Here is a 16,472-nt window from a genome sequence, read left to right on the forward strand (position 1 = left end):
TTCGCTGTGTGGGGTTTCCTGGCCTGTGGACTTTTCCTCGCTGCTGGCGCCTGGTGGTGCCTGGGTGTGGCGGCTGGGCCCTCCGGTGCCCTTGCGTTCGCTCCTCTCCTTCTGCGTGCTGTCCTGCCCGGGCTGTGTTTTTTTTTTCCACCGGCGGGTTTTCCTGTGAGTGGGGTTCATGCTGGTTGCGGGTCGTGGTGATGGCTGTGCTACCCTCCATTCCACCCCGTGTTTGGGTGTGGCGCATCTGCTCTTGAGCTTGGCCCCTGCTTGCGTTTGGCTGGGTCGCTTCCTGCTTCCTGCTTCGAGATTCTTGGTGCTTTCGGACTCCCTGTTTCCTAGGTTCAGTTGTTTTTTTCCGGGGCAATGGGGCTATTCTGCCCTCCCTCAGTCCTGGTGGGCCTTGGTTGGCTGTTGCTCCGGGACTGTCCTGCTGGGGCCCCTGGTGGGCTTTCTGGCCATGGTTGCGCTTGCCTCTTGCCTGGTGCTATGTTGTGTTGCACTTGGTTGGCTGGTGGGATTTGGTTTCCAGTGGTGGTTTCCTTTTCCCCTCTTATGGCTCTTTTTGTGGCTTGGTGCGCTTTGGGGTCCTTTTCCTTTTGCAGGATGCTGCTCCCTTTGACTCCTGTGTTGTCTGGGTGTTGTGGGTCTTCCTTGGCTTCTGCCTGGGTGGCCCCTTGGTTTCTTGGGTGCGCTGCTTCTGTGCCCCTCTCTGTTTCAGGGTTTGGGCTGCCCTGTGCCCTTCTTTCCTGCTTTTTGGGTGCTGTTCATGGTGTCCTCCTCCCCATGCCTTCTCTTGGTCTTGGCAGGTGGGTTTGTTGGTGTGGTTGCCGGTTGTGGTCTGGTGTCGGACTCCCCTGGTGTGTGGGGTGCTTGACTCCTTCCCCGCTCCCCCTTTTCAACCTTTCTGGGTCCTGGTGCTGTGGTGTTCCCCTTGCGGGCCTGTCCTTGGGGTCGTGCGTTTTCGCCTCCTGTGCGGCCTGCTTTCGGCCTGTGGTTTCTCTGGCCGTTGCTCTTGCTGTCTCTAAATGGGTTTGTTCTTCCCCTTTTTGGGTCTGTTCCCGCACCCCTCGGGGGTTGTACGCCTTTTTGGTCTCTCCTGGCTCCTCTCCTGTGGTTTGGGGTTGTCTTGGGTTTCCGGGGTTCTATGGGGTCTCGGCTCTGCCTCTGTTGGGTTTGTTCCCTGGTGGTCCCTGTTCTTGGCCTCCCTTTGTGGGGTCCCTGCATGGGTCCTCACTGGCCGCTCGTTCTCTCGTGCTTTTGGGCCTCTTTTTGCAGCCTCTTGGTATCCGATGGTTCTGTCCCTGTTCGTGTGGGTATTGGGTTGGGCTTGTGTCCTTTCCTGTGCCGCTCCTTTGCGCCTGACTGGTGCGCTAGGCCCTTTGTGTTGGTTGACGGTTGTGGCTTGCCGATCTCCCTCTCTGTCTTCATGCTGCTTCTCCTCTCTTGTTGGCTTGGCAGTGGTGGGCTTTGGTGCCTTTTCCTGGGCCCCTTCTTGTTCTGTGGTTTTTGGGGTTGGGTTGGTTGGCCCTCTGCCTCCCCTTTTGGGTTCTGCCAGTGCCGTTTTGGGGTCCTCCTGGCTGGCTGACCTGTCGGTTGTCCGGTTGGCTTCTTGGGTCTTTCTGGGCCTCCTGCGTTGTTGGGCTCCAGGGCTCCCTTCTCCCGGTGGTTCGGGAGGGGGGTTTCTTTGTGCCCCGCTGGGTGCTCCCTTGCGGCTTGGCTCCTCCTGTGGGAGTTCAGGGTTGTTGTACGAGGGGGGTGGCTGCATCTTGGGCTGAGGTCCGGGGTGTTCCTCTCTCTGTGTTCTGAAGGGCGGCCACTTGCGCTTCTTCTGATACTTTCATCTGGCATTACCGCCTTCTCTATCTGCTGGGGGATGAGGGCGTTTTTGCTTTGGGTGTGTTGGGCTGTGTTCGCTCCTGATTTCGTCTGTTTTTGTCCATAAGTCTCTGGGTTTATTTGGTGTCCTGGTGGTTTGTTGTGTTTTGGGATGAATGCCGGGGTCTGCTTTGGTATTTCTCACTTTGTTATGAAGGTGTCGAGGACGTAGGGACCTGGGGGTAATGTCCTATTACTTACCGATAATCTTCATTACTCCGGGTTCCGTAGTCCTCGACACCTTCATCGATTCCCTCCCTCCCTACCGATCTGCCGGCCTTCATCCATGGCTTGGTATTTCAGAGGGAATGCTGGGACCTGTATGCTTATGTACTCCCAGCGGGAGGGGGAGGGTAGGTCCAGCATTCCTTCGTTCTTTTTTTCTGTCAGTGAGATGGATTATCTCACTTTGTTATGAAGGTGTCGAGGACTACGGGACCCGGAGTAATGAAGATTACCGGTAAGTAATAGGACATCCCTAGGCACTGCTTAGTGTTCCTTGAATCTTAAGGCCTGCACTGGTTACCAATTTCTAAGCACATCCAGTTTCACATGCAATTACATATTCTTCGTGCGGTGCACTGGGTTGGCCAGTACATCTTCAGAAATGTTTTTCCTTCTATACTCCTCTCTGAGGATGATGAATTTGTTTTTCTTGCAACCACCCAGAATCCGGTTAGCGAGTCGTGGGGGAAGCTGTGATGCCTTCCTGGAGGAGCAAGAATATGGATTAGTTTGCCGTTTTCCCTCCGCTCAATTACAGAGCAATCTTTCTTCCATAAAGGGCTTGAAAGACCAGTTTTTTCAAGCAGGTATTTAATTGATTGTTTTACTTCTCTTTCTTATCTGGTCCAGTATGGCATCAGTTTATGATTTTGAAAGGATTTTTAATTAGGGATTAGTACCTAGAAGCTCTCTTCTGAGAAGTTTGGTGTTTTATAAATGTTATTTGAATTTCATCAGGAGCACTAAATGGGAACCAGGAGATCTGCTATTATGAATTAAAAAATGCTTCCCTGTTTGCTCGAATCAACAATTGCCATGTCATGGGAAACCAGTAGTGGTGTCAGCTACCTACAACTACTTCACGCCATGGATTGGCATCCCGGAATGCACCCAGAAACACCCTGCTACTTCCAAAGCCAAAGGAACTCTCTACCTTAAGCTGGAATCCTGAAAATAGGAGCTGCTCACACAGGGAGGTTGGGTGTCGGTACCCAAAGAACTAGTTCTGGAATTTGTACAAGAATTGCTTTCAAAACCTGACTTTAAGTCTGAATTACACAAGAAAATGCAGGTGCTTCCTGGGGTCCAAAAAAGAAGAAGAAACCTTAGGCCCAGACCACTATTGTGCACCGCAAATGCTATTACTCTCAATTGGTGGTGGCAAACCAGGGCAAATCATTAGAGTAGAATAATGATGAAGATAGAGCCAGGGACACAGACTCAATGTTCAGAATGCCTCTGCCAGACTCTTCCTGAACATCCCACGCCACAACCACATAACCGGCCACCTGAGAGTCCTTCACTTGCTACCTGTCAACAAGAGAATCATCTTCAAGCTTCTCACGAATGCCTACAAAACCCTCCACAACGGAGGACCTGCATACCCCAACCACCGCCTTCCTTCTACACTCCCACCAGACATCTTTACACCGTCCAACTGGCCCTGGACACAGCCCAATGCATCAGCAAGACCACAGCTTGAGAAAGATCCTTCTCCTACCTCGCTGTGAAGACCTGGAACTCCCTGCCTCTGCACCTCAAGCAATCACCATTGCTGCCGAAATTCAGGAATGACCTCAAGACCTGGCTCTTCGACTGAACAGCAGACCCACCACCTCACTCAGTGCCTTGAAACTCTCACGGGTGAGTAGTAGCGCTTTATAAGATTACTGATTGATTGATAAAAGAGGGTTGCAGTTAAAACACAGGGACAATTATTGAATGGAAACAAACTGCATTTGTTCCATAGCATACGACAGGAATATGAAGTACAGAAGGGTCAGTTTCTGGCATTTCAAGCTTTAATAAGGAAATCCAGAAAAAGGTGGGACATAATTAATGGTCACCCACAAACACATAGTGCTTTATCATTATTAAGGCTATGTCTATGGAAAAAATGTGGTCCTGGGACATGGGGCGGGGGGGGCAAACTTGTGAATGAAGAATGAGTGAAGGCTCTGGGGTATCCGAAGAAGGCATCTAGAAATGTAAGATTTCAGCTTATTGAGTTATGTAGTATGCATAGTTTATATCTGACAATGCACAAGATGTTTGCAGATGTGGTAGACAGCCGCCCAAGAGGTTAGACATACGCAAGGGGCAGACACAATGTATATGTTTTGGTCATGTCAATCAATAAAGTTGTAATGGATGCATGTTTTAACTTTCTTAGAAAATGAGGCAGAAAAGCCAGTTATTCATGACCTCAAGACTTACCTGCTAGGATTGATGAGCAGATAATAGAAAAATGGAAAGCTGTGTAGATGTGTTTTTCTTGCACTTTTGCTGGCAAAAAGATAGCTTGCATTGGAGTGGAAGAGCAACAGAAACCCACAGAATGGTGGGAGATGGAGTTGGTTAAGTGGACAAAAGTGTAAGGTGCCACCCTGATTAGCTTATGAAGAGCAGGAGGTGGTCCTCCAAAATAGAACATGGGGCCATATTATCAAGGAGGGCATTTTTGGCCGCTAAGCGACGATAATTCTATCGCCCTATTAGCAAGCTGTCACTAACAGCAGTTAGCGACAGCTTGTAGGCGATAGCGAGCGGTTTGGGGCCAGCTTTGCATGTCAGCGAAATTTATCGCTAATGACATGCAAAGTGGGCGTACCCACCCTGTTAGCGACTAAAAACAGTCGCTAACATCGCTATCGCCTATTATCAACGCAGGCGTAGCGATGGAAATATTCGCGCTATATATATATATATATATATATATATATATATATATATATATATTCACTGAAAAAACCATAGGTTATAGACCATATATAGTTAGGAATTAGCATTTAGAAAACCTTATTTTACTCACACAAAACCATTGAAATTCCATATATAGTTAGTTGCACTAACTATATATCGCGCACCCGCAATCCACTGCTGATGATGTCACATATTACATCATTCATGACATGGTCAGTGACATCACTGATGACATCACTGATGACATCATCTAGTGTCTGTGTGTTTTTGTAAAGTTTAAATACGTTTTACATATTGAAGAATGACTGGATGGATGGAAGACTGAGTGTGTGTGTGGCTGGCTGGGAGGTGTGTGACGCTGTGCATATCAATGTGTACTTGTATCAGTGATTGTATAAGAGAGTAAGTATGTGTTAGTATATGTGTGAAAAGTATTGTGCTCTGTGTTTAACTATAGATGAGGAAATCGAAGTGTGATTGATTCTTCACAGGACTGACTAGGTGTATGAGTGCATATGATAGTGTTCTAATAATAACTGACTGTATGTATGAGTAATTGTATGGGTGAATGAGTGAATGTGTGTGTAGACGTACGAATCAGTGAGTGCGTATGTAGTAACTGGTATTGGTGTGTCATGATGTCATCAGTGATGTCATTTGAGATGTCATCAGTGATGTCATTTCAGATGTCATTAGTGATGTCATCAGTGATGTCACTGAAGTATGGTGTTCTGTGTTTAACTGTATAGATGAAGAAATGGAAGTGTGATTGATTCTTTACAGGACTGACTTGGTGTGTGAGTAACTCCATGGATGAGTGGCAGTGTGTGACTGTCTGCATAGGTGTATGAGTGCATAAGATAGTGTTGTAATAATGAGTGACTGTATGTATGAGTGATTGTATGGGTGAATGAGTGAATGTGTGTGTAGACGTAGGAATCAGTGAGTGCGTATGTAGTAACTGGTATTGGTGTGTCATGATGTCATCAGTGATGTCATTTGAGATGTCATCAGTTATGTCATTTGAGATGTCATCAGTGATGTCATCAGTGATGTCACTGACCATGTCATGAATGATGTAATATGTGACATCATCAGCAGTGGATTGCGGGTGCGCGATATATAGTTAGTGCAACTAACTATATATGGAATTTCAATGGTTTTGTGTGAGTAAAATAAGGTTTTCTAAATGCTAATTCCTAACTATATATGGTCTATAACCTATGGTTTTTTCAGTGAATTTTCAAGGTTTTGTAAATGCTAATTCCTAACTATATATGGTCTATAACCTATGGTTTTTTCAGTGAATTTCATTGGTTTTTTAACAGCTAATATCTGTAGCTGTAAAATGTATTCTTCTTTAAATCCAAAAATATATTTTATATGTTTATTAATAATTTTTTTTTTAAATATTTTTTTTTCTTCGTTCCCGCTTCGCGAATCGGGAAGCTTCCCGTTAGCTGACCTTGATGCCGCGAAATAGACCGCGAGCCGGTAAACGTTTCTTTACCGCAACTGCCGCGTTAGAAAACAACATCGTGACGCCTCCCGTCCGCATGACGTTTCGCGTTGTCGCGTGATACGTCATATGACGTGCTACGTTAGCGAACTGGTACGCTTACCGAGTCGCAAAGCACAGGTTTCTGGAAGCAAACCGGGAGGCCCTGCAAAGCGCTTAACGTAAACACAGCAGGTCATGTGACTTGGTAATAACACTTTTCATTGGTTCATTTCACTTTTGGTTTCCTAATGATGTAAGACTAGGTCATATAATCTAAAATGAACACTTTTCATTGGTTGAGAACTATTGTTTTTCCCAAATGATGAAAATCCCTCCTTCTTTCCTCACTCTGACTTTCATCATTGTGAGAGAAAGACCCTTTGTTACCAGTGAGCAATGGCTTCTTTAGTAGCTTCAGCTGGTGCTTCCCCACCACCTCCACCACATCCAAGGAAGAGTGGACCACCTGCTCAAGTTATAATTCAGCAAGAAGAGGAAGAAGAGGAACAGGATGACGAGCACGAAGAGAGGCACTTTTTGCCTGAGGAGCCCAGGACGTCTCACCGGAAAGAAAACTTCATTTGGCAATTTTTTAAAATTCCCAAAGGTCAGAAAAAAGTAAATGCAAGATACGTAACTTGCCTTATATGTCAAGATAGACTGTCCAGAGGGACCGACAAAAAATACAGTTTCGGAAACTACACAATGCATCGCCATATGACTAGGTGGCATCCTAACAACTACAGTGCTGCACAGTTTCGTAACGACCTAGATAATCTCCCTATTATGGCCAGAAGATCTGTTGTACCGGAAGTAACGGGACCAGAGGGCAGGGAGATGGTGCCAAATATTCAAACGAGATTTCATGAAGTAAAACACGTCTGCGTATATTGCAATGGATTCATTTGCTACGGAGAAAGAAGCATCACTCTGATCAACAGAGCTATTGACTATCATATGCAAGTTTGTACGAAACGCCCCAAATAATAAATACTTTTTTTTTGTTTTGTTGCTCCTGTTGAGCCCTTTACAATGAATCGTTTTCATTGCCCCCTGCAAGAAAAACCCCAAAAAAATATAAAACTGTTCCGAAAAATTCCAAAAAAGTAAAAAAATGTTCAGAAAAATAATAAAAAAAATATAAAACAACAAAAACAATAAAAAATTGGTACAATATTTGGAACTGTGCCAACCTCTATTTCTCGTAGTTCGCTTCCCAGTTCGCTCGCCGGTACGCGAACCGGAAGTGAACCAAAAAATGTTTTTTTAAAAAAGAACAGTAAGTATAAGGGAAGGAAACAGACACTTATGTTAAAAGAAAGACAGCTATAGGGGAGTAAACTAGAGATACTATTACCCGTAATCCACTGCTGATGATGTCACATATTACATCATTCATGACATGCTCAGTGACATCATCAGCAGAGGATTGCGGGTTTTTTGGCAACGTGCCTTATCCACGGTTTAATAACGCTGCCTTTTGCTTTATATAAGTTTTCAAATTGTATGAAATATATACCAATAGGTCGTTATGAACCTTTAGGTAGTGCTTTTCTTCATGAGGTCTGGTCGCTTCCATACACATACAGATGTTTCAAAGATGATCAAGAAGTTTATCTGAATGGAGAGGAATGCACTGAGACGCCAGATCATTCACTAATGTGTAGGCACATACAGTTACACGGTTCATGCAACAAACACCGACCAAATATGGCTTGCGTGTTGCAAGGCACGCCAGTTCCTGCTATCATCCCCACGTTCAAGTTGTTGGAAAATGGTAGTTATTTGATGCTCAATAATGAAGATTGTTCTGGGTTAATTAAAAGTATTCCTTTTATCGTAACAGTAAGTGAACGGGTTATTTGCTGCAGAAATGTTCTATTTCCTCCCACACATGAACATAGGGAGTTTTCAATCTGGCCACAAATACCAACCTTGGGAGCAGATTTCAACGGCATGGCAAGAATAAGAGCTCTTTTGTCTCAGAGAGAGGTGGCCTTGAGTTTGGCCCGTGAAACTTTCGTGCTTCACATAGCGAACACCCGTACAGAGGTGCAGACCCTTTTCAATACAGATTCGCCTTTGCATTTCAGCAAGATGGTTCGGACTATCTTTAACGCGTCCTCCACAAAGGGCCTGGCGCACTTTTTTAAAGTTGTTACCAGTGGTCTCGTGACTTCATTTGAGAAAATCTTTGGAGTCATCCCTGCTTTCTTTCATTCTATTTTTTTCCACTGTGCTTCGTGGATTCCCATTTTTACTTGCATTACCAGCGGACGCTCTTGTGCTTTTTTACATTTTTAAATATGGATGTCCCTCCTGTGCAAGCTCCCGCCCTGCAGCTGCTGACACTGTTCCGCAATCACATGCTAGAATATTATGGCACAATGCCGTTGGCGATATTAAGCACGGCATATGGATTATCTTTTCGATTCTCCTACTTCACCTGTGTCCAGCCTGTATTTCACTGCCTGACCTGTGATTTCGATTGGGCCATTGATTTGTGTCTCTGCGGACCGGTTTCTCCTGACGTCGACTTTAATCAGCTGATGACTCCTATCATTACTCACGAGTTGGTTTGTCCTGGCGAAAGGATTATGGCTGTGGCATTGATGCATGGACTAATTGGTCCCTGGAATTTACTGGCGGCAACACAGTCTTTCTTGGAACAGAGCTTTCTTGAAAACCCACCGAGCTGTCCTCTGATGGTGATAGAGGATCCGGTGCTGGGAGAGCACGTATGTTCTTTTCCGCTTTTAAATTGGATGGCTGAACTCTTTTCGGATGAAGACGGTGACTTCCTATTGGAGGCTGTTGCAGCTTATTTTGCATACACAGTTATGTCATAGACCTTTTTCATGTTTGATATGCTGAGTACTAGCATTTCATTGACAATTCATTGACTTATTTGTCAAGTTTTTATTATTTAGCTTGCCTATTGGCTTAAGACTCGATAAAGTACTTGGCTGTTTTATTTTTCTTTAGCATTACATTTTCCTAGTTTTTAATGTTTTACCTTGCGGACCGTCCACATATAAAGTTGCAATCTGCTCTCATGAGATGGCACTTCTATTATCTTATTCAGTTCGTTTCCGGATCATGGGGAGGTGTCATCTAGGTCCTGGATATCTTTACACCGTGTTAAGTTAGCATGGGCTCATTACCGGTTTAAACGCCATTTTTCCTTTTTTGCAACTTCTGCACACGACACTTAGTTGTTGGTTTAGCTTTCAACCTAGTAGTTCATCGTGGTTTACATGAGAATAATATGTTATTGCTCTACTATCTGCTTTGCTTGTTAAACTATATCTGTACAGCGAGTGCTGAACTTTCAAGAACAACACGATACAGAATTGTTATGAGGTCTGATCTCCACGACTTCATACTCATAACATAAGTGCAGCTTCTGCCAATTCTGGGCATGAGGCGGGTTTTATATTGCTTTGCCGAACACACATACACAACAGTTGATGCGGTTCACATGAAGAAAGAGCTGGTGTATGCTGATGTGATTCCTTCAAATCTAAGACACTAAAGTATGGGCACGCCCTAAACCAACACAAACAGACCTTCTTAGCAAATAATATAATATGTGTATTAGGGAGGGTGAGATATAAGCAGCCGCGGGCCGTGGAGGGAGTTACGGTGGGGCAGGGAGGCGGGGAGGGGGAGGGGCAGGGTGGAGCCCTCTCCACCCTGCCCCTCCCCCTCCCCGCCTCCCTGCCCCACCGTAACTCCCTCCACGGCCCGTGGCTGCTTATAAGTGTTGCTAACTCTTATTCATTTACAGCATGTTAACATACTGTCACCATTCGCTTTTTATGTACTAGTAACTATGCTGGTAATTTTGCTACTGATAATATGTGTACTTGTATTATCTAAGATACTACGCCTGAGAAGACGGCATTAGTAAATAAACATTTCAAATACACATGTGTTCTTCTTAACTCCATGTTCTGGTTTCTAAGAAATATATAACGACCGACTGTTCATGAGTTCCACGTATCCTGAGGTACTATAAGTTCATATTCTGGATTGTCTAAACATTGAGAGTTTGTTATATCCAATGTGACACTGTACCTAGCTTGCTAAGGGGTTTTTGATTACTAAGGTGAGTTTTGGGGCACCCTAATTCGCCGAGGTTCCAATCCTCTGTCCACAGTTCTGTGTGAGAACAGAAACCCTGCGACAGGGGCACCCCCGACCCTTGCTGGAGCTTCATCACACTTGCGATACAACTCCAGCAATGCGCCACCTTTACGGCACAGATACATCACGCATCTGTGCTGTTTTTGCCCCATGATGCGCCGCATTGTAAATGCAGCACACCATAGGTGACGGAACAGCGGCACAGAATGACTAACACATCCCTGGTGATGCGCCAGTCATCATAAATCTATCCCTATGCTTCTTATCTTGTTAGAGATGAACCGCCATATGTATCATCAAAGTTTTTTGCATTTCCTAAATAGCGAACTTTAAGGAATAAATAGCGATTCTTTACCATTCCTAGTTTGCGATGAGCTATTTGCTAATTACAAATTACCCATTCATTTCCTTCATTTCCATAGGGCGGTTGGACTCACTTTTAGCTCGAACGGCTGAATGGATTTCCACGAAACTTGGCAAAATTGTAGGGACTGGTAGCCCGATGTGCCTTTGCTATGTCTCAAGATATATGCTCCAGTGGTTTTTACGAAAATTAACTTTGAAAAATATATATTGGGCTACATTGGCCTATATATATGTTGGAGCCCAAATGTAGCCCAATGTAGCCCAATGAAGCCCAATGAAGCCCAATGTAGCCCAATGTAGCCCAAAGATGGCCGCCAGAGACAAAAAAACAAATGTAGCCCAAATATCAGCCAGATGTAGCCCAACTATAGCCCAGTGACAGAATGACCAATCAGCTTCGCAAACCTCCGTTACGCGAAGCGGAGCGCTGTTACAGATATATATCTTTTTTTGAACGTTAATTTCTCAAAATCCACTGGAGCACATATATTGAGACCTAGCAAAGGCACATCGGGCTACCAGTCCCTAATATTTTACCAAGTTTCGTGCAAATCCATTCAGCCGTTCGATTATTATTATTATTATTATTTTTTTTTGCCCCGCGGGGCCCTTTTAAAACCTCCACATCAAACCTAGGGGGTCAGCGAGGATCTACTATGCCCCCTTATGGTCATTTGCCCCTTCGCTTTGGCCTCCTCTTGTCTCTCGATCCTACCGAGAGACAAGATGGCGGCCGCTACGGACTGTTTGGAATGTTTACAGACGCCGGAGAACCAATCAGCTTCGCTTCACAAAGCTCCGTTGCGCGAAAAGTACGCGTACTGGAGCGCTGCCCGGTCCGCTGTTACAGATATATATCTTTTTTTAAACGTTAATTTCTCAAAATCCACTGTAGCACATATATTGAGACCTACAAAAGGCACATCGGGCTACCAGTCCCTACAATTTTGCCAAGTTTCGTGCAAATCCATTCAGCCGTTCGGGCTAAAAGTGAGGCCAACCGCCCTATGGAAAACTCAATGTTAAAAACACGTTTTGGGACCCCCCTTTTTTCTCGACCCCCCCTGGACGAACCCCCCCCCAATTTTCAGGGGCTGCTCAGAAACAAAATGTGCCATTTTCCTGAAAATTTCAGCCAATTCCGTCCACAAACGCCAAAGTTATTTGACATAGAATTTTCAAAAATCCCATAGAGAAAAAATCCTAACTATATATACCTACTGGCGACCGCCAGTAGGTAATATATATATATATATATATATATATATATATATATATATATATATGAATATCTCCAAAAGCTAACGCCATTATATCCAATGGGAGGTGGATATTATGGCTAAGACCCCATTGGCGTTAATGCGTGAATATCACTGTATTCTCAGCGATATTCACACATTTCGCCGCTATCGCCGGATATTTTATCTCTTTAGAGATAAACGTTGCTAATAGCACGTTATCTCTGCGATAATATCCGGTGATGCTTGGCGATAAAAAAAAACTTGTTAAGCCCATTTAGTGATAAATATTGCTAGTTGTTGGTAATATGCCCCATGGTCCTGTTAAATTTGGAACGGAAAATTTACACAAGGCCACTCTGAGATGCGCTTGTAGCATAGAAAATATATAATAGTTGACTGGTCCCCCTGAAAAATGATCAACACTTTAAGAAAAATGCATTTATTGGTCACATTGTCTAACTGTGGGACTGGTTTGATAAGGAATTAATCTAATGCAATGGCGGGAGGTGGATAAGTGGCTTGCGATAATAGGTATCTGAATATTCGATGTGCTGGTGAATGCTGATATGATGTATATTTAATTTGACTATGTAGGCGATATTGGTCGATACTCCATTTCATGAATAAATGTATGGTAACAATGTATACTGCTGTCTTAATGTTAAATATCATATTATGCAAAAAGAAACCTACGTAAAAGCATTAAAAACAGAGTAGAACTATGAGTGGGCAGGGGCATTCTATTAGACATCAAGAATCTAATCACAAACGCCTCCTATTGCAGACTCCAACTTATTTACGGCCTCTTATATTTCCTATTGATTCTTCTCTTTATTACTGTATGCCTGCCTTAACTGCATTCAGGTAGTAAAATAAGGGTGGCCCTGGTTTTTATCTTTCTGGTGCCCAAATAACCCACATAAGTGATTGTCCAAAAGCTAAAGTGCAATACCACTTTTGCATTTTGTTTTATTTTGGTGCATGAAACTGTTTCACAAACTACAATCTTGTGCCAATGCATGCCACATATAGTAGTTTTTGCAAAGGTCCTCCTTAAAAATCTCATCACTGTAAACTTCCAGTCAGTTATTCATCCAGCGTTTCTGGCCATCTCATTCCAGGTGCGCGACTTTCTCCATCGCTTCCAGAACATCCCGGACCTGCTAGAGTTGGACCACCTGACTGTGTCAGGCGATGTCACCTTTGGGAAGGACGTCACACTGAAGGTGAGTCCTGAGAGTCCTGGAGTGGCAATGTGGGTAGGAGTTGGAGTAAAATCAGTATCTAATAACAAACAGTTTTCTTTGAATCATTTGAGCGCTCCCAATTCTAAAGAATATATTTTCTGTGACCATGTGTCTGTTCCTGACCCCATTCGGGCCTAGAGGTGGCAGATGTCCCTGTCCTACACACATTGACCCTAAAGAGGGGTTGTTACTCTCGCCAAGCATGCTGATTTCTTCTACTATATGAGGTATAAGGTGCATATCAAGTAGACCATCTTTTCCTAGAAACGACAGGCTGTGTATCCTTAGCCAAGCCACTGAGCCGGTCCTGTGTTAATATCGAGAGTATCTGTAATCATAACCAGGCCTAAAAGGACCATCCGGTAAATGATCTCACAATAGATCTCAGAACCCAAGCTGACATCATCAAACAAAAGAACTTGATCAAATGCCTATTGTTGGTGATTGTTAGCCATGTTGGACTAGGTCATGAGAACTTTTATTTTATCTACACTGAGCGGCCCCTCTAAGACTAGAGGCTTTGCATCCCAGTCCATTTGCAATACCCATTAAGCCTAAAGGTAAAACTCAATGAAGTGTGTGATTTTTTAATGTTCATGTTGTAACCATTTGTTTGGTTCTTTTCTAGGGCACCGTAATCATCATTGCCAACCATGGTGACCGTATTGACATCCCTACTGGGACAATCCTGGAGAACAAAATTGTGTCAGGAAACCTGCGAATTCATGACCACTGACCCATATTGGTTCAGCGACACCAGGAGCCTGATGTAGCAATGATCCCCTACTTCCAAACTGGAGCCAACTGTGGTGTCTCATTCTACGAGATACTTCACTGGTTCTTCCTCCACCCGTTGCACAAGAGAGGATTTACCCTATCCCACTCGACTTAAGTGTTCTCTTGGGCTCCAAGTATTCTGAGTGACTTCATGTACCCATTATTGTCTCATTCTTCCACTTCTAAATTAAAGCAGGAATTGCAAATTGAAAATAAACCTAAAGTTCACTTAAATTTACCTCAGATGGGATGGTGCTGAGTGGCAGTGACCCATTACACCTCAAATGTCCTTTCGGTTTTTGTTTCGCCCTAGTGGCAATCCTGTGCAGCCAAGCTTTTTATTCAGTGCCTTCAATACATTAAATTAATGGATTTTGGGGATGTTCATCCAACAGAAATAGTATGTTTCACCCAGCCGGAATTTTTGACATTCAACAGCCTAGTGTCTTCATGGAGCAGCGATTAGAGATATTCAACCTGCAGAAGTTGGGAATATAACACAACTAAGATTGGGGGTCTTTTAATGTGCAGAGTCTGAGGATAGCCAAGAAACAGAAAGTGGAGCTATTAATATATTAAATCAACAGAGATTGGAAATATTCAGGCAGGAAAGTTTGGGGTATTCAACCAACTGAGGCTGAGGATATTCTCTCTGCAGGGAACTTGAGTATTCGGTGAAGAAGTGTTAGGGATATGCACCCGCTGGAAGTTTGTGCTATTCAGCAAAAAAGACTGGAATATCGAAACAGTAGACTACAGAAATATCTATCCAGTTGAAACTTAGTATGCGCTGCCTGCATAAATTGGCATTATGTAATGAATGGAAATGGAACATTCAAACTGCTTTGAGGGGATAATCACCTGGTATTTTTTAAGAACAATAAATTAGACGATGGAAGAACTATTTATCTAGAAGTAATTGGAAGAATAGATGTTCATAACATATTTAGGGGTTTGGTCCACAGCCCCCACCAAAATATGTTGTCTATTTAAAGAATATCATATATATATATATATATATATATATATATATATGTTTTTCAGGATTTTTTGCAAGCTGGTGGTTTAAAACATACCACTTCTGCCACAAACATAGTTAAATGGATCGGAAAACAGCCTTGAGTTTTTCAGCAGTAAGAATCCTCCTTGGGGTTTTTGAGCATGTTTTCTGTTGTATCTTTAGAAAAGTTTGAAAGAATTCTAAATCTAAATCATCCTTGTAAATGTTCTTAAAAAGAAAACAATGAAGGATGTTGTGTCTGGTCTGCCACAGGATAAAAACCTTATAGAAGATAAGAAAATGATAAGATAATGATTGACAGGCAGGACTGGTCTCAGAGTTGCAATTCTCAGATTCCTAAACAATAAGTAAGCGAAATACCTGCACTTGCATTACAGGTAGTGTGGTAGAGTTGTGACAGAAAAAATATGACGGTCACCTTGTCAGTGCTTGTCATTCTCATTCAGTTCCTTCTCCCATTCCCGTCTTTTAACCATTTCTTTATATATGGTTACCCACGCATAGGTTTTATTTAAGGTACCTTTGTAAATTTGTAAAAAAATATACTAAATAAAGTTGTGTAAGTACTCTTTGACACTGACTAGATTCTGTGTGTCCATGTTATTTTTAACATTATGTTGCAGTGTCTGGTGTGAAATGTTCCTAAATGACATGTCAGAGGTGTTGGTGCCTAAACAGTCGACCAAGGTGGTCTCTAAAATTAAATACCCATACTTACAGATTGACCCTTGGAAATCCAGATGGAGCTTGACAGGTCAGATGGACCTTTGTCACTGTGTTGCGAATGGAGCTGAAACAAAACACAGGTCATGCATGTATCATCAACTGCCAGATCCTTAGTTTCAGTCAAAGATGAGAGGTTAAATACGTTTTCAAAACCTTTATTTATCTTTAGGATTTAGTAGGTTTGTTCATCTTTATTCAGATTAGTACAGTTTACAGAAATATCGAGTAAGAGGTTGATTAGTGACAACATAAATCAATACAGAGTGTTCCATAAAGACAATTGTCACTAACTAGCTAAAGAACCTAATCTATCCTAAAATAGGACCCGTGAAGAGTCCCTTCTTGAAAAGAGCAAGATGTTTTGGAGCATAAAGACTAGAACTTCCCATAAAGAATCGTTCTGGAAACTCAGCTGAGTTTCCACAGCTGCAGTAGCAACCACCAATATCAGTGATAGAGGGATGATCGTTTCAGTAGCTTTGATCAATAGAATTTCAGAATAATGAAAAATAATAAAGTCACCTATAGCAATAGCTGTTGGTAACAAAGGGCAAGGATGTAAAAGAGTCACTGTCTCATAGTAGAATCATAAGAAGTTTCCTTTTTCTAAACTCTCTAACTAGAAACACTTATTATAA

General features: G+C 43.1%; 1 protein-coding gene across 1 annotated transcript in view; it reads left to right on the forward strand.

Annotated features, from left to right (window-relative positions):
* Positions 1-14,322, forward strand: part of LOC144781743 (UTP--glucose-1-phosphate uridylyltransferase-like) — a 103,165-nt gene extending 88,843 nt beyond the window's left edge. Inside the window, exons 10-11 of the mRNA XM_078660721.1 lie at positions 13,185-13,289; positions 13,939-14,322. Coding sequence (XP_078516847.1) covers positions 13,185-13,289; positions 13,939-14,046 — 213 coding nt within the window. The 3' untranslated portion in view covers positions 14,047-14,322. The remainder of the gene's footprint in view (positions 1-13,184; positions 13,290-13,938) is intronic.
* The last annotated feature ends 2,150 nt before the right edge of the window (positions 14,323-16,472 follow it).

This window comes from Lissotriton helveticus, chromosome 9 (genome assembly GCF_964261635.1).
Source record: "Lissotriton helveticus chromosome 9, aLisHel1.1, whole genome shotgun sequence".
Lineage (NCBI taxonomy): Eukaryota > Metazoa > Chordata > Amphibia > Caudata > Salamandridae > Lissotriton > Lissotriton helveticus.